The 23753-nt window shown below is 43.0% G+C and overlaps 4 protein-coding genes across 4 annotated transcripts in view; 1 reads left to right on the top strand and 3 right to left on the bottom strand.

Moving 5' to 3' along the window:
• Nucleotides 1-23753, top strand: part of LOC309506417 (putative N-acetylated-alpha-linked acidic dipeptidase) — a 68808-nt gene that overhangs the window by 1915 nt on the left and 43140 nt on the right. The window lies entirely within an intron of this gene.
• The window catches only part of LOC309506214 (NACHT, LRR and PYD domains-containing protein 3-like), a 162708-nt gene that overhangs the window by 127985 nt on the left and 10970 nt on the right, over nt 1-23753 (bottom strand). The gene's annotated exons all lie outside the window — the stretch shown is intronic.
• Nucleotides 8019-23753, bottom strand: part of LOC309506271 (uncharacterized protein) — a 41275-nt gene continuing 25540 nt past the window's right edge. The window contains exon 4 of the mRNA XM_082180036.1: nt 8019-11900. Within this exon, the coding sequence (XP_082036162.1) occupies nt 9347-11350 (2004 nt within the window). The 5' untranslated portion in view covers nt 11351-11900 and the 3' untranslated portion in view covers nt 8019-9346. The remainder of the gene's footprint in view (nt 11901-23753) is intronic.
• Nucleotides 11897-22657, bottom strand: LOC309506230 (uncharacterized protein). The gene is made up of 2 exons (XM_082179957.1): nt 17932-22657; nt 11897-17889 (listed from the first exon to the last, which is right to left on the bottom strand). The coding sequence occupies exon 2, from the start codon at nt 16935-16937 to the stop codon at nt 14049-14051; it is 2889 nt and encodes a 962-aa protein (XP_082036083.1). The 5' UTR covers nt 16938-17889; nt 17932-22657; the 3' UTR covers nt 11897-14048.

Here is a 23753-nt window from a genome sequence, read left to right as displayed (position 1 = left end):
AACATGATCATAAAACATCTAAAGTATCATTCAATCAGGAAAAATAATCTCTTATTTGCACTATATTACAATTCAGTCTAATGCAAAATCTGCTTTAATAAATGAGACTATTCACAACATAGGCTAGTTTTACAGTTAAGCCGACTGCACACTGTGTGATTTTGGCCACGATTTGGCCGTCTGAGACAAATTTAGCAAATCCTAAGTTTCCTCTGATCTTAGGCCAAAACCTGAAGTGTTTGATCGTTAGTTTGTCTTTTTGTTTGGAAAGATGTTTGAGAGTTGCTTTTCAAATGCACATTAAAAGCGACTCAAACTCGCAGTGCTTTCAGATGGAGCAGCGTTTACTACTGATCAGAGCCCTACGTCTGTAATGACAATCCTGGAGGCAAGTTGAAGTGAACCCAAATGCAACTTTAATTAACAAAACAAACATTAAACAAAGGCTGGAAACTGTAAACAAAGACAAGAACCTGGAAAAACATGCAATACTAGACAAAGACACAGGGCAAACATGAGGGCTTAAATACACTAGACTAACGACAAGACAAGGGACACCTGTGAACAATAATCAGACGATTAACCAATGACAAGACACATGGCAGGATCACATGACAAACAGGGATCACATGACAAAACGAGAACCAGGAACAAGAAACAAAACCCAAAACATGACAACATCACTAACAAGCTGCACATAATAAATAATCACAGCTTTTGTGATTTCATAATAGCGATAAGCAAAATCTATTTCATGTTAATTGCGATTAATCGTGCAGCTCTATTTGATATGTTCACCGACAGCCGATTAATGAACGTTGCGATAAAATTTGACCAAATTTGACCTCTGACGAGATTCTGGCAGTGTCAGAAGATTTGACTCTCAGTCCTGCAGTGTGATTTCTCCTACGACAACCGTCACATTGTCTTCGTTTTTTCAAGACAAGCCATGACCAAAATAAACACTAGAGATTTCTGTAGCCACCATTTCAGTCCCGCGTGTAACGCAACTCACATCACCAAACGTGTCATTGATTGATGATGTAAAACGTGTTCAATCATTTACATCTCAATAATCTGAACTCACAGCAGCAGAAAGAGGCTGAACACTTCAAATATACTTTACATTGTGATTCATGTGAGAGTCAAATATGATCTTACTCTAATTTCTCCAGTTTACAGTGAGGATTCTGTAGTACATCAGACAGCAGATTCACTGATTTTCCTATTTTATTTCCAGTCAGATCCAGATATCTCAGGTGTTCAGGGTTTGATCTCAGAGCTGATCTCAGAGCTGAAGTCAGAGCAGCAAAACCTTCATCTGAGAGATCACAATATCTCAACCTGTAGAGAACAATGACACACACTTCACTCTCTCAGTTCAGATCAGATCAGTTTAGCAGTGAATCCATTATTAAAAGAAAGTTCAAACTTAAAGCACAAATTAATATGTTTGATGGATCATTAGATTGAGATCCAAAATGTAAAAAAACATGATCATAAAACATCTAAAGTATCATTCGATCAGGAAAAATAATCTCTTATTTGCACTATATTAAAGGGGTGGTTGAGTATGATTTCACTTTTCTAACTTTAGTTAGTGTGTACCGTATTTTCCGGACTATAAATCGCACTTTTTTTCATAGTTTGGCTGGTCCTGTATAGTCAGGTGAGACTTATATATCAAAATTAATTCAGACTGAGATGAAAACATTACCGTCTACAGCCGCGAGAGGGCGCTCTATGGCGGAGTTGTTCAGACGCGACACCAAGGATGAAGAAAATTCAATGGATTCAGTGATGTGGAATGAGATTGCGGGAGCATGGTGAACTTGTTTACTGTTAACTTGCTTGTTGGACTCGATGGCTTATGTTAATTTAGCCTATTCAGCCTCCCAGGTATATGTTCTTTATGCTATTGTGTAGCTGAATAACTGTTAATGTGGGGTGCGTTAACATACTGGACACCTACTCAGCCTGTTGTTCTGTGTGCTACTGTGTAGTTAAAATAACTTGCCTTTCCAGATTAAATGTCTGTTCTTGGTCTTGGATTTTGTGAAATAAATTTCTAAATAAATGCGACTTATAGTCCAGTGCGACTTATATATGTTTCTTTCCTCTTCATGACACATTTTTTTGACTGATCCGACTTATACTCCGGAGCGACTTATAGTCTGGAAAATACGGTAATGTTGCGGTTTGAGCTTAAACAACATCTCCAAAGTTACAATACTCAAAGTTCAAAGCAAAGGAAGATATTTGCTTTTAAAGAAAAGGACTACAACAAACGGCTGGTTGGGACTACATGACATTCCTCCCGGGTTAGTGACATCACTAACCCTAGAATTTACATAAACCCCGCCCCCGGGAACACGCAGTCCATGTTGAGAAGAGGAAAAGTTGTTGTATAAGAGTACATTTGTGCATCCATCTTTTCACATGCAATAGAAATTCACTCTGTGTGCATCTCACAAGTTCCTATTTAAGCGATTTATAGATTATCATGACAGAAAATGCTAATTGAAGATAGTTAACTCCACATCAGCAACATAAATTCATCAACTAACCATTCAGAGACGTACTGTTGCATTCTACATGTTGTCACTTCTTCTTGAGTCTCTCCATCTTTGTCTGACTCCGTTTTAACATTAAAGGCAGGACAGTTTCTGTCATTTTAGAGTGTCTGCGTGAGGTAATAGCAGCTGCTAACACACACTCGTGAGCTCTTGAAACCCCGCCCTCTGCAGCAGCTCATTTGCATTTAAAGGGCCCGGTCTCAAAACGGTGCGACAACTTTAACTTGCTATATAAAAATATCTGTGGGGTATTTTGCGCTAAAACTTCACACACACACTCTGGGGACATCATAGATATATTTTACATCATGTGAAAAGGGCATTTTACCACCCCTTTAAAATTCAGTCTTGTGCAAAATCTGCTTTAATAAATTACACTATTCACAACATAGGCTAGTTTTACTGTTACTTACTAGATCTGTACTATGTAATATGTATGAAGTATCAATTAGTGTGTGTGTGTTTTCATTTTACAAAATTAATAACAATCCTTTAGAAAGTGTCAATGCAGAAAGATGAACATAATTAACAGTAAGAATGAATCCAGCATGTTCTTCATTTCTCAGTTCTGACTGTGTTGAGATCGAGTCTGTTTAAAGTCAAGAGACTGAAATGTTGATTGTGTGTGAAAGTGTGTATTTCAGTGTGACTCTCAGTCCTGCAGTTTCATGTTATTGAGGATCAGCTCATGTGTTCAATCATTTACAGCTCAATAATCTGAACTCACAGCAGCAGAAAGAGGCTGAACACTTCAAATATACTTTACATTGAGATTCATGAGTGAGAGTCAAATATGATCTTACTCTAATTTCTCCAGTTTACAGTGAGGATTCTGTAGTACATCAGACAGCAGATTCACTGATTTTCCTATTTTATTCTCAGACAGATTCAGTTCTCTCAGGTGTTCAGGGTTTGATCTCAGAGCTGAAGTCAGAGCAGAACAACCTTCATCTGTGAGATCACAATTTCTCAACCTGTAGAGAGATGAAAATCAAACAGCATAATTTAAACACTATCAAATGGCTTTCCAACAAATTTCAACTCTAATATAAACAATGTAAAATTCTTATCCAAGGTTCATGGTCAAATTTGTCTATTTACAAAGTGTTTTTGCAGCGGTAAGAAATGTAGACAATCACAGACATGTTTGCTGATCTCTTTTTTGTTCAGTGCCGAGTTCTTCACACTCGCGAATCCTCTCTTTAACAAAAAGACAGATTTTCTTTATGCAGTGTAGACAACTTTGTGAGATTGTGAACTGAGATTGTGACAGCTTTATAATGATTGTAAAGGGAGTGCTCTTTCGAAGCTATACATAATCCATTGAATAAAAGTTTTGTTTTTCTCGCTGCTGAGGACCGATGGTATGGATATGGAAGCTTGTTTACGCCACTGAATAATAAATAATAATAATTGCGACTTTTTATCTCACAATTCTGACTTTTTTTTCTCACAATTGCGATATATCAAGTCAGAATTGAGACTTTTTTTCTCAGAATTGCGAGATATGAAGTCAGAATTGTGAGAAATAAAGTCGCAAATCTGATAAATAAAGTCGCAATTGCGAGATATAAAGTCGCAATTCTGAGAAATAAAGTCGCAATTGGGAGATATTAAGTCAGAATTGCATGATATAAAAGTCCGTCTTTTTTTCCCTTTGAACTGGACTTTATATCTCACAATTGTGAGTTTATATCTCACAATTCTGAGAAAAGATGTCAGAATTCCGAGATATAAACTCGCAATTATGTGTTATAAAGTCAGAATTGCGAGATATAAAGTCGCAATTGCGAGAAAAAAAAGTCAGAATTCTGACTTTATAACACGCAATTCCGACTTTATTTCACGCAATTCTGACTTTATATCTCGCAATTCTGACTTTATAACACGCAATTGCGACTTTATTTCACGCAATTCTGACATTATTTCACGAAATTCAGACTTTATATCTCGCAATTCTGAGAAATAAAGTCAGAATTGCGAGATGTCAAACTCGCAATTGTGAGATAAAAAGTCGCAATTATCTTTTAAAATGTTTTATTCTGTGGCGGAAACAAGCTTCCATACGATGGCCAATTACACGCTGCAAAACGGCATGTCAAAATAGATACGCACAACAGATTAATAGATAAATAGAAAAATATTCATATCAATATATTTTTAAATTCCATTTCAAATATTTGCAAAAGTAATGACTTGTAAATAGTCTTAAGGCGAGACACTACAGGTGAATAGGGTAACATTTTAAAATAATAGATATCACCATGAAACTTCCTCAGTTGATTACTTACACAAGTATATAAAAAAAATGTATTACAAGTTTTAGAAATTTGTATGTTTAATTATGCAAATTAGGCATTATCTCATTAAATATGCACGATTTTGCATATATTTTCAGTAGATAGATCTGAACATATGATAAAGCCAGGTGCAAATTTCAAAGTTCAAATTTCAGGATATATGCTTTTATTACCTAGGAAATCTAAATATACTGTCCATAGCCTTAAAAAATCGATTTTCGCCATATTTTTTTTATTAAAATGTCACATAAATCAGGCCAGGAATGATTTATTAACAAATCCCTCTGAAAATATCTTCAGAATACTGCTAAGTGTATAACTGGAAAGTTTGGTGTACACAGGTGCTACATAGGCTGAGATGTTTGTACTGGAGAATGACAAAAAACAAATTTTGAGAAAACGGCAGTTAAAGATTTAAATAGCTCTAAATGAGATTTCGTCGTTAGCTTTAAATCCCCCTTTGGACATTCACGATTGGTTACTGATAGAAAGAAAATGCCCATATTTGGGTTACATAGCGTTGTGCAGGAGACTCAGAGCTTTACAACGATACCGGTCATGACAGACTTCAGTATAAACAGATGGAACTCGGCATGTCGCGTTGGAATGCTAACTTCCTGGTTTATTCTGGAGAAATTACTGCCGCAAGTAAACAAAATGTAATAAAATAAACATCTTAATGTATATTTTAAACGTTTTCTTTATAGCAGCTTGAAAGAACACATATTGAAGGAGTAAACTAGCCCAAAATCTCAAAACTGACCACTGCATGAAAAATCAATGTTTTTGCCTGCCGTGTCTCGCCTTAAATGTCTCATTGTACATTGCTATTCTTGTTAAGTAAGAGTCGTTGCTACACATTAAATCTGCACTTTACTAGAGAACCATCACTAATTTCACATACTTAGGGATTTGATTCTTAATTGTCAATTTCACAGTAAAGTTAAAATGTTTCACTTTAATCTAAACATCAAGTTTAATCAAACATAAACCATACATCAAATGTTTTAGGAGATTTGAGCTACTTGATAAATGAGCTGTTTCTCCAGTGGTTTGCTTGGTCTTAATTTTTTATCATTTATTTTAAATATTTAAATTCCTTCTTTATGTGCAAGAACATTCAACTAGTAAACCTGAATTATTTATTCATACACAAATTTTCTGACTTTGTATGAATGTCCGAAGGAATTTTACATTGGTCAGTATTTTGATGTGTTTCTTAAACCGTGACACTGAACTCTAGACAACATCTGCAGCACTGAAGATTTATGAACTTTTATTTTCCTGATGTTTTAACAGTGAACTGATTGTTCTGACTGATACTTACTGAACTGATCTGGATTCTTTAATCACAGGAAAAAGCTTCTGAAGAACCTTTAGTTTTTCAGTTTTATTGTTTCTTCCAACAAAATAATGAATATTAAACTCATCCAGCTTCTCCTCTGATGTCAACAACACAAAGACTACAGCTGACCACTGAGATGAAGAGAGTTTGGCTTCCTTTATTCTTCCAGATTTCAGATACTGTTGTATTTCCTCCACTAGTGAACGATCACCCAGTTCATTCAGACAGTGGAACAGATTGATGGATTTCTCTGGAGAGTTAATGATCCTGATCTTCTTCTTGATGTACTCAACTGTTTCCTCATTGCTGTCAGATCTACTTGTCTGTTTCATTAGTCTTTGTAGGAGAATATGATGAGACTCCACTGACAGACCCAGAAGAAACCGCAGGAAAAGATCTAGATGTCCATTTTTACTCTGTAGAGCCTCATCCACAGCTCTCTGATGCAGCGCAGATAATGACACATGTTTAAACATGAGCTGAAACCGGTCCTTTGACCATTCATCTTCTGGTGTATTGAGCTGAAACTGTTTGGTGATTTGGTCAAACACATTTGTGTTGTTGACTGTACAGGAGAGATGCACATATAGAGCCGCTAGATGTTCCTGAACACTCAGATGAACAAAGCAGAAGACTTTCCCCTGATACCAGCCAAACTCCTCTCTGAAGATCTGAGTGCACAATCCTGAGTAAACTGATGCTTCTGTCACATCAATGCCACACTCTCTCAAGTCTTCCTCATAGAAGATCACATTGCCTTTCAGAAGCTGCTGAAAAGCCAGTTTCCCCAGTTTGAGGATCATGTCTTCATCAGTCACGTTCTTCTCATAGTCCTTCTCATGTTTGATGTTGGTCTGAAGGATCAGGAAGTGTGTGTACATCTGAGTGAGAGTCTTGGGAATCTCTCCACTCTCTGCTTCGCTCAACATCTTCTCCAGAACAGCGGCTGAGATCCAGCAGAACACTGGGATGTGGCACATGATGTAGAGGCTCCTTGATGACTTCAGGTGTGTGATGATTGTATTGGCCAGACTCTGATCACTCATTCTCTTACTGAAGTATTCCTCTTTCTGTGGATCATTGAAGCCTCGTACCTCTGTCACTCGATGGACACACTCAGAGGGGACGAGATCGGCTGCTGCTGGTCTGGAGGTGATCCAGATGAGAGCAGAGGGAAGCAGATTCCCCACAATGAGGTTCGTCAGCAACACGTCCACTGAGGCTGATTCACTTACATCACACAACCTCACATCGCTCTGAAAATCCAGAGACAGACGACACTCATCCAGACCATCAAAGATGAACACCACTTTATATTTGTCACTGGATATTTCCATTTCTTTAGTTTCAGGGAAAAAGACATGAAGAAGCTCTGAAAGACTGAGTGTTTTGTCCTTCATCAGATTGATCTCTCTGAAAGGAAGTGGAAATATGAGCTGGACGTCCTGATTCTCTTTCTCTTCAGCCCAGTCAAGGATGAACTTCTGCACAGAGACTGTTTTTCCAATGCCAGCAACTCCCTTTGTCAGCACAGTTCTGATGGGTTTGTCTTGTCCAGGTAAAGGTCTAAAGATGTCACTGCATTTGATCGGTGTGTCCTCTGTTGCTGCTCTCCTGGATTGTGTCTCAATCTGTCTCACCTCATGTTCATTACTGATCTCTCCACTCTCACTCTCTGTGATGTAGAGCTCTGTGTAAATCTCATTCAGGAGTGTTGGGTTTCCCTGCTGTGCAGTTTCCTCATACAGACACTCAAACTTCTTCATCAGACTTGATCTAAACCTGTTGAGGACTTCATGGCTGTAAAATTAAAATACAGGGCTTAAGGGGGCATAATTATAACAGTGATTACTTGCTTCAATTTTTACTCTTATAATCAAAAAGCATGTCTAATTAATTTAAATTACTACGTATACAACTTAAAAATGTTACAGCCATATGAAAACGGTTTTATTTTTTTCCATTAATTTTTTTCTATTTAATGGTTTAATTCAATTTTAATAATCAAGAAGCGTCTAATCAGGATGTGAATTACACAATGGCCTTCAGTGGGGTCAGTGATTTTCGAGGGGTGGGGGTATGGTGCAGTTCGCACCCTGATTGTACAATTGTACATATGTGCGTGTGTCAGAGTCCTGCACGGGTCCATTTTTGGAGACCCGCCCCCGCCCGTACCCGCAAAGTTCAGCACCAGATCCGACCCGTCACCCGTGATAATATCAAAATTAAATCCGCACCCGCCCAGACCCGTTAATATTTGGCCCGTTACCCGACCCGTGCCCGCGATAAACCACACAGGTGACGCGTTCATGTAACATAAGGGTGCGCTGCCAATAACGCACCTAAAAGCTGTCACAAAGAACTGGGAAAAGTAATGATTATTAATAGGCCTGTCAAATATATCAATGAGACATTTCAATTGTTTATTAATAAGCAAGTGTTTTCTGTGTCAAAGATGACGATGCTGACTCGCGATCTTCACAGTAGTGAACGCGCCAGAGAGAAATGCACATTTCATACGGATTATAAGCAGAGAACAGTCTGTTTTCTTTCGTTTTGAATTGTTTTGTTTAAAAGTACACATTTCATGCTTTCTATTTCTCAGGTCTGTGTGTTACGAACTGCTCCGAGACACGAAGGTTGAGGATCCAAATGCAGCTTTATTACAGAGTAGTCGGCAAAGGTCAGAACCAGCAGATACAGCAGTGAAGACAAGGCTTAATCGTAGTACAAAACCAGGCAGAAGATCAGGGCAGGCAGCAAACAATCAAAGTCAGAGATCCAAGCAGAGGTAACGTAGGCAGGCAGCAGACAGGGAGAAATCCAGAAACGGGCAAGGTCAAAAATACAAACAGGCAGTCACAGGAATAAACGCTCAGTAGAGTTCACAACAGTAAAACAAGACTTCGCAGTGAGGGTGAGAATGTGTGAGACATAAATAGTCCATAGAATGAGGATCAGGTGTGACTGTAATCAGGAACAGTGCAGGTGAATAATGCAGTGCAGGTGTATGAAGTAATCAGTCCAGGTAGATGCAGGATGGGAAATGTAGTCTGTGAGTGAATATGATAGTCTTATGTGGAGTGCCCTCTGGTGGTTCTCAAGGGCACTCCAGCTGGTGACCGTTACATAGCCCCCCCTTTAAGGAGCGGATTCCAGACGCTCCTAAAACTGTCCAGGAGGGAGGTGGAGCGGAGGCGGACCCGGGGGCGGGATGGAGGGCCAGGCCCGTGCAGCGGAAGAGGACCTGAAGACTCCGGCAGGGCGGAAGGCCAGGGCGGATCAGGCTGTGCAGGCGACCAGGGTGGAGCAGGCCGTGCAGGCGACCAGGGCGGAGACGACCCTTCAGGTGGCCAGGGAGGAGACGACCCTTCAGGCGGCCAGGGAGGAGACGACCCTTCAGGCGGCCAGGGAGGAGACCATGGCACAGGAACAGACACCGGCTCAGGAACAGACACCGGCTCAGCGGCGGCTATCTTGTCCGAAGACACTGGCTCGGCGGAGACCATCTTGTCCTGAGACACTGGCTCGGCGGTGGCCATCTTGTCCGAAGACACAGACGTGGTTTCGGCCATCTTGTCCGAAGACACAGGCGTGGAGTCGGCCATCTTGTCCGAAGACACAGGCGTGGAATCGGCCATCTTGTCCGAAGACACAGGCGTGGAATCGGCCATCTTGTCCGAAGACACAGGCGCAGAAAGAGGAACAGATTCAGGCTCGGTATCAGGATCAGATTCAGGCTCAGGAACAGATTCAGTCTCGGCGGGACGAGACTCTTGACGGGCGGACGTGACGTGAAGCTCAGTCTCTGGATCGGCTGACGTGACGTGAAGCTCGGTCTCTGGATCGGCAGAAGTGACGTGAAGCTCGGTCTCTGGATCGGCAGAAGTGACGTGAAGCTCGGTCTCTGGATCGGCAGAAGTGACGTGAAGCTCGGTCTCTGGGTCAGCAGAAGTGACGTGAAGCTCGGTCTCTGGGTCAGCAGAAGTGACGTGAAGCTCAGTCTCTGGATCGGCAGAAGTGACGTGAAGCTCAGTCTCTGGATCAGGATCAGCGCGCTCTGAGCTTGACGGGACCAGCGGCGGCGAGGGCTTTGAGCTGGGTAGGACCAGCGGCGAAGAGGACTCTGAGCTGGGCAGGACCAGCGATGAAGAGGGCTCTGAGCTGGACGGGACCAGCAGTGAAGGCTCTGTGCTGGACGGGACCAGCAGTGAAGGCTCTGTGCTGGACGGGACCAACAGTGAAGGCTCTGTGCTGGACGGGACCAGCAGTGAAGGCTCTGTGCTGGACGGGACCAGCAGTGAAGGCTCTGTGCTGGACGGGACCAGCAGTGAAGGCTCTGTGCTGGACGGGACCAGCAGTGAAGGCTCTAGCTTGGCGGGCATGTCGCTTGCTGTCTCAGGCGCGGCGGGCATGATGCTCTCAGTCTCAGGGGCAGCGGGCATGACGTATACTGCCTTGGCTTCGGCAGATCTGGTGTGAAGTGCGGGCTCGGCTGGGCTGGCGTGAAGTGCATGCTCGGCTGGACTGGCGTGAAGTGCAGGCTCGGCTGGACTGGCGTGGAGAAGCTCAGGCTCAGCAGGGCTGACGTGAAGAGATTCAGGAACGGTGGCCATCTTAGGATATGGCCCTGGAACAGTGGTCGCGGCAAGACGAGACCCTGGGACGGTGGTCTCGGCGGAACGAGACTCTGTTCGGGCGGAACGAGACTCTGTTCGGGCGGCCCTCTTAGCAGTACGTGCTGATATCAGCGATGGATCTGTCAATTTGGAAATAAGTCCTGGACGCCCATAGACCGATCCGGTGGCAGGCTTTATGGTTGGCGTGACGTGAAGATTCTCAGGCTGAGGGGATACTGCTGGTTCACGGAGCTCCTTCTCTACCACCCCCACAGTAAACGATGAGCCGCTCAACAAAAGGGCCAGGTCCATATAGTGCTCTAAAGTCCCATGAGGATCATGCAAGGGCATGAATGAACTTAGCGGTTCAGATAGTCCTCCCCGAAAAAAGATCATAAGGCATTGTTCATCCATACCGGTCAAGCGAGCCAGCTCCAAAAAGTCCATGACGTATTCCTCTATGGGCCGGTCTCCCTGACGGAGACGCATAATCTGTGCTCCTGGATTCATGGTTGGTCGTCGCTGCTGGATCTTGGTTTAGGCGAAGTCTTCTGTTACGAACTGCTCCGAGACACGAAGGTTGAGGATCCAAATGCAGCTTTATTACAGAGTAGTCGTACAGGCAAAGGTCAGAACCAGCAGATACAGCAGTGAAGACAAGGCTTAATCGTAGTACAAAACCAGGCAGAAGATCAGGGCAGGCAGCAAACAATCAAAGTCAGAGATCCAAGCAGAGGTAACGTAGGCAGGCAGCAGACAGGGAGAAATCCAGAAACGGGCAAGGTCAAAAATACAAACAGGCAGTCACAGGAATAAACGCTCAGTAGAGTTCACAACAGTAAAACAAGACTTCGCAGTGAGGGTGAGAATGTGTGAGACATAAATAGTCCATAGAATGAGGATCAGGTGTGACTGTAATCAGGAACAGTGCAGGTGAATAATGCAGTGCAGGTGTATGAAGTAATCAGTCCAGGTAGATGCAGGATGGGAAATGTAGTCTGTGAGTGAATATGATAGTCTTATGTGGAGTGCCCTCTGGTGGTTCTCAAGGGCACTCCAGCTGGTGACCGTTACACTGTGAGGCAAGTAGCTTATACGATGAGTTTCTGTTCATTTAAGAGACGATCAGTTCACGCGCGGGTGCCTCCGGCCGTGTCCTGATTATATTGCCTGCCTGCTATATTTACTTCTTATTTATTCAATCCATGAATTTGGTAGATGACACATAAAGAAAGGCTTAACAAACTTAATGAAGTGGTCAAAATCATGTCTGCCCACTCCATTTGTCTCACGATATTCGGGATCATCTTATCTTATTCATGCTTTTCACTTTTCATATAATCAACATGAAATATAAATAAAAAAGTATATTATTTTATTTAAACATGAATATGAAACTAAATCGTTTTTTAATGACTGGGCTACAACACATAGGCCTATTAGCCTACAGTACAGAGAAATTTAATGTCGCAACTTGGTCGGACTAAAAGGGGAGAAAAAAATAAAATTGGGTCGGTCCTAAATTGACAGGGTTGGTCGGGTTACGGCAAACAAGAATATTTTTAAGGATGGCCTGACTAAAACACATATTTGCGTATGTGTAATGCTGGTAATTTAGACATACAAAATATTGCACATATTTTTCATCCGCTACCCGCCCGCAAGGAGTTCATTATCCGCCTGCGTCCCCGCCCGTGAATTTTAGGAATGTCACAATCCACCCGTTTTAGCCACTTTTATGCGGGTACCCGCGGATACCCGCGGGTACCCGACCCGTTGCAGGACTCTGGCGTGTGTGTTTGTGTGTGTGTGTGCACCATCAACAAATTGACATATCATTTAAAATGTAATCGAAAAAGAATCGGAAAATAATGAACAATTCCTTTTATTTTTTGGCAAAGTGCTTTACAGCAGAGGTTTACTATTAAAATTAAAACATGGAAGAAAAATTGTGTGATTATTCCTTAAAACCTAAAGTGATTTTTTTATTATTATAATAAATTATAATAATAATAATTATTATTATTATTATTATTACTAGTTAGTGCCCAAGCCCAGAGAGGGCGATGGGCCTATTGTTTTCCTAAGGATTCTTTTGTTTTTCTATTATTATTATTATTAGGGCCCAAGCCCTGAAAGGTTTTCCTTAGGGTTTTTTTTTTAATGACTTCTCAGGCACTTTTGAGGCCCTTAACTTGTTCGAAAACTCTTGAAACTTTGCACACAGGTCAGAACCCGCGGCCATCAGAGCCGGGCTGAAACTGGTACCTGGGCATGGCAGGGGGGCTCAACAGCGCTCCCTTAAATGGGGTCCGAAAATTTGGTCCATATATCATTCTAGCATGAATTAGTCTGAAACTCTGCACACATATAGATCTTATCAAGCCGAACGTACTCGGTTACTAACGTAACCTCGGTTCTCTCTAGAGAGGGAACGAGTACTGCGTAATAGCTTACGCTAGGGGGAAAAACTCTTTTCCACAAGATACTGAAGCCAAAAAATTATCCTTAATTTGTAGTGTTGTAAAACGCGTTGCGGCAGCGTGCAGACATGGGCGAGACGGCTCGCGCGCCCATTGGCTGCTCTGCGGCAACTGCACCAGCCTATCGAGCGAGACTGCTCATGACGTCAGATCCAATGAGGGAGCTTCGCGCCCACTGCGTCACGTCCCGCCGCAATGGGCGGAGCCTTGAGCTATAAATACAGGCTCGGGAGGCTGGTCTAGCTGGTTTTTCATCGCCGAAGCGAACCAGAGCGTAATGCATGCACGGCAAGATACGCAGTACTCGTTCCCTCTCTAGAGAGAACCGAGGTTACGTTAGTAACCGAGTACGTTCTCTTACGAGAGGTTCTCTCGTACTGCATAATAGCTTACGCTAGGGGATCACAGTGTAAAACGCCGTGCGTGCTAAGATTCAACACTAAGGTCCCAAGGGCAGGTGCCCGGGGCTCATACAGTGCATAATCATAAGGGACTCACAGAGAGTCTGGGAAGAGGGGCCAGAATAGCATCATTCCTGCAGAATATAACGCTCTATTAAGAGCAGATATATCAGGTGTTCCAAACAGCGAGGGTGAACTTGGCCTTAGCTGAAAAGTATAGGGGACTTACATACTGCCTACAGAGGTATGTAGTCGATCAGTGATCGATGCTCTAGCGGTTTCAGCATCCTGAGCCGATAGCATCGGGCAGACAACACCGCACTATTAAACCGAGAGCAGCTTAGCCTGCAGAGCGGGAACCTCTAGGTTGTAAAACCTTATAAATGTAGACGGGGAGGCCCAGCCTGCCGCCATACAGATATCTTGTAAGGCAATCCCACTAGACCAAGCCCACGACGAGGCCATGCCTCTCGTGGAGTGCGCTTTGACACCTAACGGGCACTGCAGGCCCTTAGATGTATAAGCTAGCGCTATAGCATCAACTATCCACCTGGATAGATTCTGTTTTGACACAGCTAGTCCCTTAGAACGCCCGTTGAACAAAACAAAGAGCTGCTCCGTCTGTCTAAAAACAGATGAGCGGGACACATAGGCTCTTAACGCCCTGACCAGGCAAAGGAAGCCCACGTCCCCTTCCTCCTCAGGGACCAGCAGGGCCGACAGGGAAATCACCTGTGCCCTAAACGGTGTGTTGAGGGATTTAGGAACATATCCGTGCCTCGGTTTGAGTATGACTCTCGAGTCATTGGGCCCAAACTCCATACAAGTCGCGCTCACTGAGAGCGCTTGCAAGTCCCCTATGCGCTTTACCGAAGCGAGAGCCAGAAGAAACACTGTCTTGAAAGATAAGTGCTTTAGGTCTATCGACTGGATTGGCTCGAATGGGGTGCCTTTCATGGCTTCCAGAACCGTGGAAAGGTCCCAAATGGGAACTGAGGGAGGTCTGGGAGGATTCAGCCTCTTAGCTCCTCTAAGGAAGCGAATGACGAGATAATTTCTTCCCAGTGACTGGCCAAGCGCTGGTTCGGCGAACGCTGCTATGGCCGCTACGTAAACTTTGAGCGTGGATGGGGCTCTGCCCTTGTCCAGTAGCTCTTGTAGGAAAGAAAGAACCTCCGACACCCCACAGTCTGAGGGCGAAATGTCATGAGCTGTACAACAGCTAGTGAACACAGACCATTTCGAGGAATAGAGCCGCCTAGTAGACGGGGCTCTAGCCTGCATGATCATGTTTAACACTCCCGTTGGGAGGTTAGCGGGTACCCGTTGATGGCCCACACATGTAGGGACCAAAGCTCCGGGCGAGGGTGCCAGATCGAGCCGTTGGCCTGCGAGAGGAGATCCCTCCTCACTGGTATTGGCCATGGGGCGGTACTCATCAGCTGCATCAGAACTGGGAACCAGGCTTGGTTCGTCCAGAATGGGGCTACGAGTAGCACTGAGCATCCGTTCTCCCTGATCCGCTCTAATACCTGGGGTAAGAGCGTGACAGGGGGAAAAGCAACGATGAACGATGTTCCTGGACAGTCTGTTTGGTCCCACATTCAAGTGACCTGGCACGTGCGCTGCTCTCAGCGAGCGCAGATTGTGCTGGGCCCAGATCAGAATGCGCTCCGTCAGTCTGTGGAGGGTTCTGGATCTGATACCCCCTTGGTGATTTATATAAGCCACCACCGACATGTTGTCCGAACGGACCAAGACGTGGTGTCCTTTTATTTGGGGACGAAAGCGCCTCAGCGCGTTGTCGACTGCCAGCATTTCCAGGCAGTTTATGTGTAGAAGCTTTTCCCGTTCTGACCACTGGCCGAAGAACGGTCTGCCCTCGAGCAGCGCTTCCCATCCCGAGGTTGAGGCGTCCGTAGACACCACCTTCACACTCGAGGAAGTCCCCATGTTTACACCTGACCGGTACCAATCTGTCGCTGTCCAAGGTTTCAGAGCTGAGATGCATTTCTGATCGACCTTGAGGCGTAAGAGACCGGAGGTCCACGCTCGGCGCGGTACCCGTGCTTTCAGCCAGAACTGCAGCAGGCGCATGCGAAGCAGACCCAGCTGGAGCAGACCCAGCTGGAGCACCGGAGATGCTGATGCCATGAGACCCAGCATCTTCTGAAACTTTTTGAGCGGGACTAAAGTGCCGTGGCGAAAATTTTTCGCCATGTGCTGAATACTCAGTCTGCGCTGTAGCGATAGTTGTGCTGTCATAGACAGAGAGTCCAGTTCTGTGCCCAGAAAAGATATTGTCTGACTGGGAGACAGCGAACTTTTCGCCCAATTGACTGTGAGACCTAGATTCTCGAGGTGATCGAGTAATATGGTCCTGTGTTCGATGAGCTCTGAGTGAGATCGAGCTAGAACCAGCCAATCGTCCAAATAATTCAGAACTCGTATGCCCCGGAGTTTCAGGGGTGCGAGCGCTGTGTCCATGCACATCGTGAATGTACGAGGTGCTAGGAACAGGCCAAACGGCAGGACTGTGTATTGATATGCCTGGCCCTCGAAGGCGAATCTCAAAAATCTCCTGTGACGTGACGCTACCTGTATTTGTATTTGGAAATACGCGTCTTTCAGATCTATTGACATAAACCAATCCCCTTGGCAAATCTGCGAGATGATTTTCTTGGTTGTGAGCATTCTGAACCGTCGTTTCAGAAGTGCTTTGTTCAGCTGTCTTAGATCTAAAATGGGTCTGAGACCCCCGTCTTTCTTGGGTACCAGAAAATATCTGCTGTACATGCCCCCTTCGCTCTGAGCTTGTGATAAGGGTTCTATAGCCCCTTTGCTCAGAAGCTTCGCTATTTCGGCTCGAAGTAGGTGCGCTACTTCCTTTTCCACCGTAGTTTCGATTCGCACCGCCTGATGTCGCGGGCGTCGAACGAACTGTAGCGAGTAGCCTCTCTTTATAATGTTCAGCACCCATTCTGATATCCCGGGAAGCTTTGCCCATGCGTTCGCGTGAGTAGCTAGGGGTAGAATGATATCTGGGCTCTGGTCGCGATCTAGTGGCGAGCGGAGAGCCCCAGTGTGCTGTAACATAAGCGCCGTGCTTGCAGCGTGTGAGGCCGGGGGTGCGCTGACAACAGCGGGCAGCCTGCCCGTAGAGTTTACCATGTCTGTGAGCGAATGAGGGCGCGTGACAGCGGGCCCTGTCATGACACTGAAAACACCGTCTGCTTGGGCAGACTGTATGTGCGTTGGTTTCGTTTTCACAGAAATGCAGTATGTAGTGTTTGTGGGCACTGGGTCGTGGGCACATTCGCTACATCTAGTGCACAATCGACGTGATTTTGTTTGTGCGGGCGATTTTATAAAAACGGCGTTTGTGTGCAGGCAAGCGGGCTGTGTTACCGACTTGTTTACTGCAGAATACACTGGAACAGTCGCAATTATTGGAACTGGACGAGCGATAAGTTTCGGTGGAGGTCCGGCCGCGGCGGGACAAGAACACCGTCGCTTTCCTAGGCTGGCTAGGAAGGCTTTGAGGCCTCGGGCTTCATCTCAATCTTCGGCCGGGGCCCACGAGGAGGAGGGCGGCGGCCGGCGGAGCGAGAGCGTGGTCTCTGGTCCCGGGTCTGGCGGCGCTGTGAAGCGGCGGCAGTCGGCGGGGCTTGCGGCTGAGAGCTGCGAGCAGACGGCTGTTTAGAGCGACTTGCTGCGGAGAGGGAGCGCTTGGGCAGAAAATGCTTCATGGCCTGCGATGTCTTCTGTACCTCAGCGAATCTGTCTGCAAAATCTTTGACAGAAGATCCGAAGAGGCCAGCGGGAGAGACGGGGGCGTTGAGGAACGCGGAGCGCTCCAAGTCCGACATCTCGGAAAGCGTGAGCCATGTTCCGTCCTATGGCCTGTGCGGCGCGAAGGGCGAGATCCTCATTGGATCTGACGTCATGAGCAGTCTCGCTCGATAGGCTGGTGCAGTTGCCGCAGAGCAGCCAACAAATTAATAGGGGTGTGACGAGATTAAAACGCGACGAGATTTCTCGTCGAGGTGAAAATTTGTCTCGTGAGTTGTTGTGATGTCAGTGATGGAGCGTGAGGGTGAAATTAGTATTGAAGATGCCCCTGCCACTTTTAAATCATTTGTGTGCCGGGCCAATCACACACACACTCCGCGCACACACACACACTCACTGTCCCTCGCTCACTCACTCACTCGCGCACACACACCAACCCACACACACACACGCTCACTCGCGCACGCACACTCTCGCTCGCACTCAACCCGTCGTGGAGGACCGTTAAAATTAAACATGCTAGTCTTTCTGTCGTGATGTCCTGAAGCATCGCAGACGCGTAGGTTATCGCCCACTATGACACACTATACGAAATGAAACGATCGAATCTTGCGTCCCGACGCCCGTTGTACGAATCTCCACGAAACGGATCGTGCCAAAATCGTGCTAAAATAGTGTAATCTGAACCAGGCAGGTAATAAACATTTGACCTATCACGCAAAGAACCTATTAAAGCACTAAGACATGGGAACAGTATAGCTAACATTCACATATCACAAGTCATATCGACATCGCAATATTAAACAATGTTATCGCACATCGCAGCTTTTCCTCATATCGTGCAGCCCTGCCCAAAGGTCTCAACTGCTGCCAGAAATCATCGACATGCTTATATTCTTGAAAAAGACCATGACCATAATCTTAGTAGTTAATTTCTCTCTTTTTCATGCTTGAAGAAAAAATGTGTTTCTGTTTGAACTTGTAGTTTTGAGAGAGCAGTACTTTGATTATGGATACACACTTACTGTTTGCATTTAAAGTGTTATTTCAGTTATTTATATTTATTTTATTTATACTGTTTTATTTTTTTATGTTCGATTTGTGGAAAGGAGTTAGATTTCTCATGTGAAATCGTACAGGGGAGAAGCCAGACGGTAGAGTTTATAGCAAAACATTTTGCAGTGTTTGCATGTCCTTTACTGCATAGAATTAATTAAAATAGAAGTAAAATAACATTCATTACAAGTTGATTTCAAAATGCACCTAAATTGTTTGGCATTTTGTGATTTTCAGTTGAATAAAAGACTATTTTCCATTCATATTTCATCATTGAGGATTTCTTAAAAATTGTGTAAAAATCTCGTCTTGTCTCGTTCTCGTGAACCCAATCTCGTGTCTCGTCTCGTCTCGTGGAGTAAGCGTCTCGTCACACCCCTACAAATTAAGGATAATTTTTTGGCTTCAGTATCTCGTGGAAAAGAGTTTTTCCCCCTAGCGTAACCTCTTGCAAGAGAACAACTTTTACTTTTTACACCAGCCCAACAGGAAGTCAGCTATTTAGGGTTATTTGGAAAACGCTTGCTCTGGAATTTGATATATTCCTCCTAGGGAATTCATCCGATCGCCACCAAACTCGGTGTGCATGAAGTTAAGACATTGAGGATGAAAATTGTCCAGCGGATTTTTGATATCTCGAACGGTTTGGCCGTGGCGAGGAAATGAATTTACAGCTAAAAAGGGAAACAGGAAGTGTAATAACTTCTGCATACATTAAATGATCTTGATGAAACTTCAACTGTGTGTTCGTTGTAAGAGGCCGATCACATGGATGTGACTATTGTGAGTCAAAGTTATAGCGCCACCAACTGGCAGCAGGAAGTCTGTCACTTTCAAAATGTTTCGAGCTGGACAACTTTCTACTTATAGTCATTAGACCCGACCAACAGGAAGTCAGATATTTTGGTCTGAATGTGGATTTTTTGCAAAATCAGCCTCTGAATTTTTACCCACTCCTCTTAAGTGGTTTATTTAATTCCCACAAAAAGTTTTCAACATGATGAAAATACATTAAATGTGAACGGATATTGAATATCTCAAACGGTTTTGCTAATGCGAGGGATTAAAGTCATGTCAAAAAAAGAAAAAAAACAGGGAAAGCCTCATATCTTCTAAAAAATTTATTATACACCATTTTTTTCTATATACAATTCTTTTAATTTTTTTATTTTTTATTCAAGAAGCATGTATAAGTTAAAAACAGGCATAATAGTGCTGTTTGTTTTTAAAAATCAAGTCATAAATAGGGCTATGCTGCCCTCTTGTGTTCAAAATAGTACATAAAACTTTCAGGTAGGCCTATTGTATTTATATATAAATATTATTTCCCTGCTTTTCTGTTCCCTCATAAGACACTCAAACTTCTTCATCAGATTTGATCTGAACATGTTGAGGACTATTTGGCTGTAAAATTAGAATACAACATTATTACATGAGTTAAAGCAGGGCTTCTTCGCTGTATTCTCGCTTTTTGCTCGCAGGTTTCTCTCTAGAGCTCCCCCTACAGCTTCCCCCACATTCTTTAAAACGTCTTCTTCATTCGGGTTTGAACAGCGTGAGAGAGCGCAATAATGACAGCATTTTAGCAGATTTCTTTTGGCTTAAAGCAATTGTTTACATCGCGAGATCTGATATCACGCGATACTTCCTGAGGTGGCGGCCCGCCGGCTCAAAGTTGCAAGTGCGGATTTTCCGCTCACAGGCACCAGGGGGGTGCGAAACGACCACCCTTCAACCCGAAATAAGTAATATAACCATTCCAATGACTCCGAAGCTGTTCAGTTAACCCTCTGAGGTCGAGAAACGCGCCTACGCGTTTTGCTGGATTTTTTTCACATAGCAGCAACATAAACTTAAATTACTCCGTCATTTATGGTTATACAGAAAAAAGAAATATAAAAAAATAATCTGTGATATTTCTACTTTTGTATGTGTCCACTTACAATCAAATCAAAACATTGTGCTTTTGTAAAATAAAGAAAATAAACAGGGTGTGCGTTCTGCCTCTCCGTCGCGGTGAACTTTTTTTTCTTGAGCACGTCTATAAACTGAAACAAAACTCAGCGAATACTTGTCACATATTTATGAGCCATATACCTTTATACACATTTAAGTGTGTACTTTTAAATGATCGGATTCAAACTGAAAACAAATATTCTCTGTTTAAGTAATTTGTATAAAACCAACAGGATGTCCAGTATCTCAAACGCTTGCTAATTACTTTTTAATTCGACACGCCCACTCACGCAAAAGAGATTCACATGCAAATCGTCCACATGGAACGCGAATGCCCTCGTTACCTCAAACACAAAACACCAAAACACTTCACAAGTCTCTGCTTTTCGTCGAGTTTGGAAGACACGTCTGAGCTTACATTGGATTTACCCCCAGAAAAAGAAGAACGCGAAGACAAGAAAGACAAGAAAGATGTAAGGTAAGAAATTCTTACTTATTAGTTTATGGCATTGTTGCATAAACTTCACATTGCAGTTGAACTGTTGCTAGATATATGGTGAATATTATACTATTTAGACCCGTGTTTACTGTTAAATACTGTTTGTGGATATCTGCTCAAACATAGATATGTATAACCATAATGTTTAATATTTTGGAGCGCGATGGCGTTTGAATGTATCATATTTTGGAGCGCGCTGTGGGTTTGAATGTATCATATTTTGGAGCGCGATCGCGTTTGAATGTATCATATTTTGGAGCGCGCTGTGCGTTTGGATGTATCATATTTTGGAGCGCGCTGTGCGTTTGAATGTATCATATTTTGGAGCGCGATCGCGTTTCAAAGGAAAAATGCACCAAACATTAGGCTTTATGTTTTTACTATTATCTCATTTCATATCATCATAACGAATGGAAACATTTGAAGTAACATATGATAATCAATATATTTTTCTCTAGCGTCGTTGTTCTTGAAATCTTTTGGAAGATTTAATTTATTGTTATTATTATTTTATGCAGCACTGCGTAGCCTATGCCTACAAGACACAACAAACCTGGTGTTCATTATATATTGTTGGAAACGTGTGTGTGTGTATCCTGTGAATTTTAAAAAGAAATTTTAACCAGAAAAATCTAAAATCTATTCCCAAAATCGTGCAGCCCTATAGTTTCTCTTGATATCAGTATGTTCACAGTTTTTTCTTTTTTTTCTTTTTCTTTCAGGGACCAGATGCAACTGAGTCCTGCTGACTTCAACATTCACATGAGTCTCTGTACATGAACATGGTAAAGTGAAAATCAAACACCTTGGAAATGAAAGGTATGTACAATGTTTTTAGGAATGGCACAAAGGTCTCTGTCTTTGGATCATTGTTTTCAATGTGCTCTTTTGGCATTTGTTGTGTATTTTTGGATTATGTTGTGTTGTAAATAAATCCAAACAATCTAAAAGCCATTCTTTTTTAAATCTCCTCATTCTTTGTGCAAGGTTGCTCTGAATGACAGGGCCTGATCGCTCCTAATAGGGCAGTTAGGGGAGTGTCTTTGTCTTTCTCAGGTGTTGAAGGCTTACATATTCATGAGATGATCACGCCTTTTCGCATAAGGCTTTTTCACACAAAACACGTCTTAGATTAAAATCAATATATTGTCTTATCTGAATGAGCAGTCAGGGTGATTTTCACATAGTTTTGGAGCAAATATTCTAGGCTACGTCATACAATTTTCAAAACTCTTGTGAAGAAATAATCAGTATGGGTTTCATGGCCTTATTTCAGTGAGAATTTTTTTTTGTATTTTCACAAACCACGCATAAATGTCATTATCTCAAAACTACAAACTTTTACATACATGCTGCTGATATATTATTGTAGCAGATTTTGTGCTGAATACAGTGTAATTAGACTTTAGCCATGACAATGTCACAAGTAACAGAAAAAAACACAAATGTCAGAGCATGTCAGAACACCTCCAGGGCCCAGAAAACAGCTCAGACCTCAGAGGGTTAAGGTAAAAAAGTTACTTAGTTCACCTTTAAAGAGGTTAAAAAATAAAGTAAAATGTCTTGTTTTCGGTGTCATGAGACACTAAGCAAATACTTGGTTTTATGAAATGTGTCAGTTTCTAATAATGTATTTGAGAAATGTGTGATAATGCACTGCAACAAAATCAACAACAAAAAACCCTACAATTTACCGGACAGCAAAATACCTGCTTTCATTAAAGTCCTGTAGCTGATTCATAGAGTGGTCATACTTCTTAGAGAGGGGTTTTGTTACGGCTGTTCTGGGTGGAGGGATTGAACTGAAACATCATGAGAATCAGAGAATTAACAGTTGTTAATGAACTTATTATCAATGCACTTGCTAAAGGTCACAACCATAATAACCAAACAAACAAACAAACTATTTAATGTTCCCTGTTTTCTTGCCATTTGCTGGATTATTACGTTTGAGTATCATGCTGGTGGCTTTCTACAAACCCTGCTGTCAAGTCAAGTCAAGTCAAGTTTATTTGTATAGCGCTTTTCACAATACAGATTGTATCAAAGCAGCTTCACAGTATTAAATTAAAATAATACAACAAAGTTTGTTTCAAGAGGAATTTATTGATTGATAAAATTAAATTAAATATCCCCAAAATATCCCCATTTGCTGTCTCTGTCTTGTCTTGTCTTGTCTTGTCTTGTCTTGTCTTGTCTTGTCTTGTCTTGTCATGTCATGTCATGTCCCAGTCCTGTCTACAGTCCTATTCAGGTCAGCTAAACCATTTCACTGTCTATTAACCATCTCTTCTGCACTGTGTCCAGCCCTCCCGCTGTCGACGAACGCCTTGAGAAGTTTTCTGTGTATTGCTGCCGCTCTGTGCGTGAGACGAGAGGTTAAGAGTCAACTAGCCGGTCTCCCTGATTTCTGCTGCTACCCAGCCACACACGAGAGAGTTGAGAGAGAGTTCCTGTTTGAAAAGACTGTTTAAATCTGCACTAATTGCAGCTACCTGTGTTCTTGTTTGAAAAGACTGTTTAAATCTGCACTAATTGCAGCTACCTGTGTTCTTGTTTGAAAAGACTGTTTAAACCTGCACTAATTGCAGCTACCTGTGTTCTTGTTTGAAAAGACTGTTTAAATCTGCACTAATTGCAGCTACCTGTGTTCTTGTTTGAAAAGACTGTTTAAATCTGCACTAATTGCAGCTACCTGTGTTCTTGTTTGAAAAGACTGTTTAAAT

The sequence above is a fragment of the Leuciscus leuciscus genome (assembly GCF_965113295.1).
Source record: "Leuciscus leuciscus genome assembly, chromosome: 9".
NCBI classification, from domain to species: domain Eukaryota; kingdom Metazoa; phylum Chordata; class Actinopteri; order Cypriniformes; family Leuciscidae; genus Leuciscus; species Leuciscus leuciscus.
Note: the sequence above shows the minus strand (reverse complement) of the source record. Positions and strands in the feature narration are given on the sequence as shown.

Coding starts and splice junctions, on each gene's coding strand:
- LOC309506230 (XM_082179957.1), bottom strand. CDS start 16,937: ATGACAGGGCCCGCTGTCACGCGCCCTCATTCGCTCACAGACATGGTA.